Source organism: Nannospalax galili, unplaced genomic scaffold (assembly GCF_000622305.1).
Source record: "Nannospalax galili isolate Female #2095 unplaced genomic scaffold, S.galili_v1.0 scaffold447, whole genome shotgun sequence".
In the NCBI taxonomy this organism is placed as follows: Eukaryota; Metazoa; Chordata; class Mammalia; order Rodentia; family Spalacidae; genus Nannospalax; species Nannospalax galili.
This window is the reverse complement of record NW_008355650.1, coordinates 391,218-396,783: the sequence shown is the minus strand read 5'-3', so window position 1 is coordinate 396,783 and position 5,566 is coordinate 391,218. Positions and strand designations below refer to the sequence as shown.

Genomic DNA, 5,566 nt, shown 5'->3' with positions numbered 1-5,566 from the left:
TTGCACAACACGGGTGCACTCACATACATGCAGGCAATACACTTGTACACATAAAATAAAAGTAATAAATAAAATATAATAAATAAATAAAAACAAAAAGAGGGTCTCACTCCATAGCCAAGGCAGGCCTTGAGCTGTACTCCTCCTACCTCAGCCTCTTGAGTAACCGGGATGACAGGCCTATATCATCAGGCCTGGTTTTTTTGCATCCTTTTTTAGAAAAAACTATCTGTTTATATTTTGTGTGCATGTGTCATGGCACATGTGTGGAGGTCAGAGGGCACCTTGTAGTTCTCTCTTTCTACCATGTGGGCTCTGGGGGTCCAACTCAGGTTGTCAGGCTTGGTGGCAAGTGCCTTTATCCACGGAGTCATCTCACCAGCCTCTTCTGTATTTGTGAAAATGATAAATTCAATTTTGGTAAGAGTTAAATATAAAAAAAACTTGAAAAACTTCAGAACAAGAACGAATTACTCTAAGAATGTCTTATACAAAGAAAAGATGATTATCAAACATTCTTTCAAAATATTTATTCCAAGTAAAAATTCATAAAACGTCCTATGTATAGGAAGGCAACTCCAGGCAAGGATGATATGAAGGCTCCTAAGGGGCGTAGTCACTGGATCGTCCAAATGGTAAAATACAAAACAAATTTTACATAAGACACTTGAACTGAAAAGTATTATTTTATGCAAATAACAAGACGTAGTATTATCAAGTAAGATGAGTTGCCCCTTTCCAACTTACGTACTCATTTACAAAGCCCTCAAAGAGTTCTGTGTGCATAACCTTTATATGGTAATTATAAACACCCATTTTATCCCTTAGAAATTCATATCTTCTTTCCTCTTATTCTTGTGGAAATTGTTCAGTGTTTTGATTTTTTTGTTGTTCCATAAGTAGTGTATTTTTTTTAGAATGTTACTAAACAACCAAATCAACCCTTGGACAATAGGTTAAATGGAAGTTAATATCTAAGTTATTTTTACAAAAGCAAAAATAGCTAAATAATGGGTCCCTGGGTCGGATTGGAATCTGATCTGCAGGGACAGCACTGTGCCGGCTCAGAACGTCCCCTTCCTGATCACAGCCCGTGTCAACGTAAACCTCTTTGTCAGGCACCCGTTCTCAAAGATGTGCATGAGTGCACTGAAAAGAATCAGCAGGAAAAGAAAAAGTAAAAGCTGAGTTCTTGCCCTGAGCAGGTGTTCAGCAGAGGGCCAGCCTCTGAGCTCTCACGGGAGGAGGCTGGAGTCCTGGCAGGACTGTCCAGGACTGTCCCCAGGACATGGGATGGAGGCCCTGGGGACCAGCATGGCAGAGACTCATTCAGTGTCACCCACACAGTCATCTGGAGGCAACTGTGGGAAGCCATCCCTCGCTCCCTACAAGCTTGCCAGTACTGCGCTGCCCTCTCCTCCTGGGCCGCCCTCTCCTCCTGGGCCATTGCCCTCAGGACCTGCTGTGTCCAGGCACCGCAGATGGGCCAGCTGGGCCTCCTCCTCTTGCGCTTCCTCCTCAGAATCTGACTCAGATTCATCATTGTAGAAGTGTATGGTGGCTTGCACAGGGAAGCTGGCCAGCACTTTTTCCCCAGAACTCTTCAGGTATTCTTGACGCTTTGACATGGGTAAGTAAAGTCTAATATTAAAGAAACAAATAAGCCATTAATCCACATGAAAAAGACATAAGCCCCAGCCGGAAGCAGCTGACTGCCCTCACTTCTGCCTCATCTTTGCCGTCCCTGTACAGTGCTTGTTAAGTCACCAGAATACAGAACTGTTGGCAGCTGCTGACGAGCCAGGTAATAAACTCCACACTAGTTGGCTTAGCTCCACCAGCAAAGAGGGTAACAGGCTCCTGAAGACACTGAGCCCTAAGCCTGTGTGGTCCGCTCTGATCAAATGGATGGTCTGAGTCCTCCTGGATGATGAATGGCCCATTCCGGTTCAGCCCCTCACTCCATGAGCTCTAGAGACTTGACTGAGACTCTGGCCTAGAGGAATGGCTGGTGGGTCCAGATCTGGTTCCAGAGGGTGGCTCCCTGTCTACCAGACAGAAAGATGTAGTTAGGAGAAAAACAGAAAGAGAGGGAATGAGGGAGGGAAGAAAAGGAGGAGGGAGAGGAAGGAGGGAGAAATAAAGGGGGGAGGAAAGGAGGGAGGGAGGGAGAGGGAGGGAGAATGGAAGGAAGGGGAAAGAGGGAAGGAGGAGAGAAAAAGCTTAACATAAAGCATGGAACCCCTCAATTTGGGGTTTTACAAAATTCGGGATTCCAACTATACATGGGAAGGATTTAAAGTAGCCCCTGATAATCTCTTTGTTTTTCACTCATTAATTTATTTACATTATCCCCTGTGATGTTTTGAGGAAGTAAAGAGTTTGTCCATTTCCAGATGCTGGCTTCACTATCTCCCTTTTGGTATAGAGGAGGACAGGAAGGGAGGACAGCCCAGGCCATACATCTGTGTAACAATACTTAACTTCTTAAGATTTCCAATAGATTAGAGGTTCCCAACCCCAGGCACACTGCACAATGTCTGGAGATATTTTTAGTTATCAAAATTGGTATCAGGAAAAGGCACAGGAGTGTTACTGAGCATCCTGTAACACCGAGAATGGTTTCCCCAACAAAGAATAATCCAGCCCTAAGTATGGATATGCTGAGGAGGCCTGAAGTAGGCACAGAGCACATATAGCGTGTATCAATACATCTAAAACAGAAATACAAGCCAAGTTTCAGATTAGGCCATGTTAAAAATAGGTGTTGGGGTTAGAGAGATGGCTCAGTAGTTAAGAGCAATGGTTGTTCTTGCAGATCTGGGTTTGAATCCCACCATCCACATGGTGGTTAACAACCATCTGTAACTTCAGTTCCAGAAGATCTGACACCCTTTTCTATGCTCTGTGGGCACTGCATGACACAGGTGCACTTACATACATGTGGGCATAAGTGTTTATGCTGAAGTATTTGCAAGTGAATTTGTAGGGTGGATGGGATTTATTTAATATGCTAATGGTCAGGTGTGGTGGCATACACCTTTAATCCTAGCATCAAGGAGACAAAGTCAAGAATATGTGAGTTCAAGACTAACCTGGGCTACATAATGAGTTCCAGGCCAGTCAGGGGTACAGGGATACCCTAGCTCAAAATAAATAATTTGCCAGGCATGGTGGTGCACGCCTTTAGTCCTAGCATTTGGGAGGCAGAGGCAGGCAGATCTCTGTGAGTTCGACATCAGCCTGATCTACAAGGTGAGTTCCAGATCAGTTGGGGCTACAAGGAGACCCTATCTCAAAAAGACAGAACTTTTTAAAAAATAAAATAAAATGCTAACAGCAACAAAAATAGTTGTGTGGAGATGATTATAGGATCAAATCAGAAGAATATTGATTAAAAACTACTGAGGCCAGTGGGTGGGTACATGGGGTTCATCATCCTAATCTTTCCACTTTGTGAATGTTTGAAACATTTTGAAAAATCTAAAATAAAACTGTATTCCCAGTGTGTAATGCACAGTTAAACAGAGGCCACTGAGCTACAGTATTTGTAGCAAGACTAAAAGTAGACAGTTTGGGTCATGTCTCTGATACAATCCTGGGGACAGGTGAGGTGCCTGAGATCTCATAGTGTATGAAGTAAGGAGTGGCTCTCAACCTCGGCTGAACACAGGGATTGGCTGAGACCCTGTGAAAATGTAGATGGTAGACTGAGAACAGGTGTACCAGGACCCCTGAGAGAGCCCCTGGGCATCTGCACTTCAAAAGCTGCCCCCAGGAATTCTATGAGCATTGACAACTATGGACGTAAGGGACAAAGAAGGCTCCCTCCAAGAACTACATGAGCCAGTCTGAAAGGCCCTCAGTTGAGAGAGAGAGAGAGAGAGAGAGAGAGAGAGAGAGAGAGAGAGAGACTGAGAGAGACTGAGAGAGAGGTAAGAGACTCAGAGATGAGAGATAGAGACACATGAGCTAGGTATCTAAAGAGGATGGTGTATAAGTGAAATACAGGGTCAGGAGTCCTGGTCACTGCCAGGAGCAGAAATGGGAAGGAAAATGCTTTCACACACATGTTCCTCTCCCCACAGTTCCGGAACCAGCATCCAGCACTGACTCACTTATCACATGCATTTTAAAGGTCTATTTGGCAATGAACAACGTATTAACTTATACCCTGGAAGAGTGCAGAAGGAACTTCACTAAGTAAATACAAGTAAGTGCGAGTTATGTATTACATATGCACACACAGTTCAGATGTGATTGACCTTAACACAAGGTATAAAATGTGATAAGTAGACAGTATAAAAGAAAGAGGTTCACTCTAGCTTGCAATGCTATACTAAAGAGACATACAGAGTCATGAACAGAGTCCAGAAATCCAACAGAATATCTTTGAAATTCCTTGGTATAAAGAAACAAAATAATACTAGTGAATATATTTCACTTTCTACTTTGTTGAAAATATATACAGTCGACCTGATATGTACTAATGTCCATATCAGAAAGAATCACACATTTCTTACCATGAAGTCATATTACCTGACAGGATGCTGGAAGCCAAAGGCTCCCTTTGATCCCAAAGTTTGTTGGTCCTTCCCAGGCTCACCCTGTAAAGACAGACATGTATAAATTAAGATGTAGTCAAGGAGCCACTGAAGGGTCTATCTTGAGGGCCTTTTGAAATTTATTTATTTTTGTTTTATGTGTGTGAGTGTTTTGCTTGCATGTATGTAAGAGCAATCATGTCATGCAGTAGCTGTGGAAGCCAGAAGAGGGCGTTGGATCCCCTGGAACTGGAATTTTGGTGGGTTGTTGTTAGCCGCTTGGTGGGTGCTGGGGTTCCAAACCTGAGTCTTCTGCAAGAGCAGCCAGTGCTCTTAACTGTCGAGCCGTCTCTCCAGAACCCCCGATCTTGAAGTTCTTATTTAAAGATACAATCTAAGTAATCTACAATTACTTGGTTGCTGGTAGTGTTGATTTTAGAGAGTGTTAAGCACTTAGCAATATCTGACAGATCCCTCTTCCTACAGTTTTGGTCCACAATATTCCAGGTACTGTGAGAGGACACACTAAATTCTTTTTAGGCTGAGCGCATGCGCATGGTGTATGCTTGTGTCCAGGTGTGTTTGAGTACTCGGAAACCAGAGGCTCATGCCAAATATCTTCTATCACTCTTCAGCTTATTTCTTGAGGCAGGGTTTCTCACTGAACCTGGAGCTCACCTATTCAGCTAGACTGATTCTGCCAGCAAACTCTGGGATCCATCTGATTCAGTCTCCCAGTGTGGGGTTACAGTAGTGCTCTGCCAAGTCAGGCTTTGTATGTGGGTTCTGGAGATCTGAACTCAGGTCCTCATGTTTGCACAGCAATCACTACCCACTGAGCCATGTCCCCAATCCCAGATCCTAGATTTTATATAAATACATAAAACTGGGGCCTGGAGAGATGGCTCAGCAGTTAAGAGCACTGACTGCTCTTGCAGAGGACCCGGATTTGAGTCCCAGCACCCACATGGTGGCTATGAACTGTCCTTAACTCCAGTTTCAGGGGAATCCGAAGCCCTCTT

At 43.9% G+C, this 5,566-nt stretch overlaps 1 protein-coding gene across 1 annotated transcript in view; it reads right to left on the bottom strand.

The window, feature by feature from the left end:
* Positions 1 to 880: 880 nt before the first annotated feature.
* Ripply3 (ripply transcriptional repressor 3) overlaps positions 881 to 5,566 on the bottom strand; it is a 10,442-nt gene continuing 5,756 nt past the window's right edge. The window contains 3 exon segments of the mRNA XM_008853046.2: positions 881 to 1,459; positions 1,461 to 1,641; positions 4,540 to 4,607. Of these exon segments, the coding sequence (XP_008851268.1) occupies positions 1,160 to 1,459; positions 1,461 to 1,641; positions 4,540 to 4,607 (549 nt within the window). The 3' untranslated portion in view covers positions 881 to 1,159.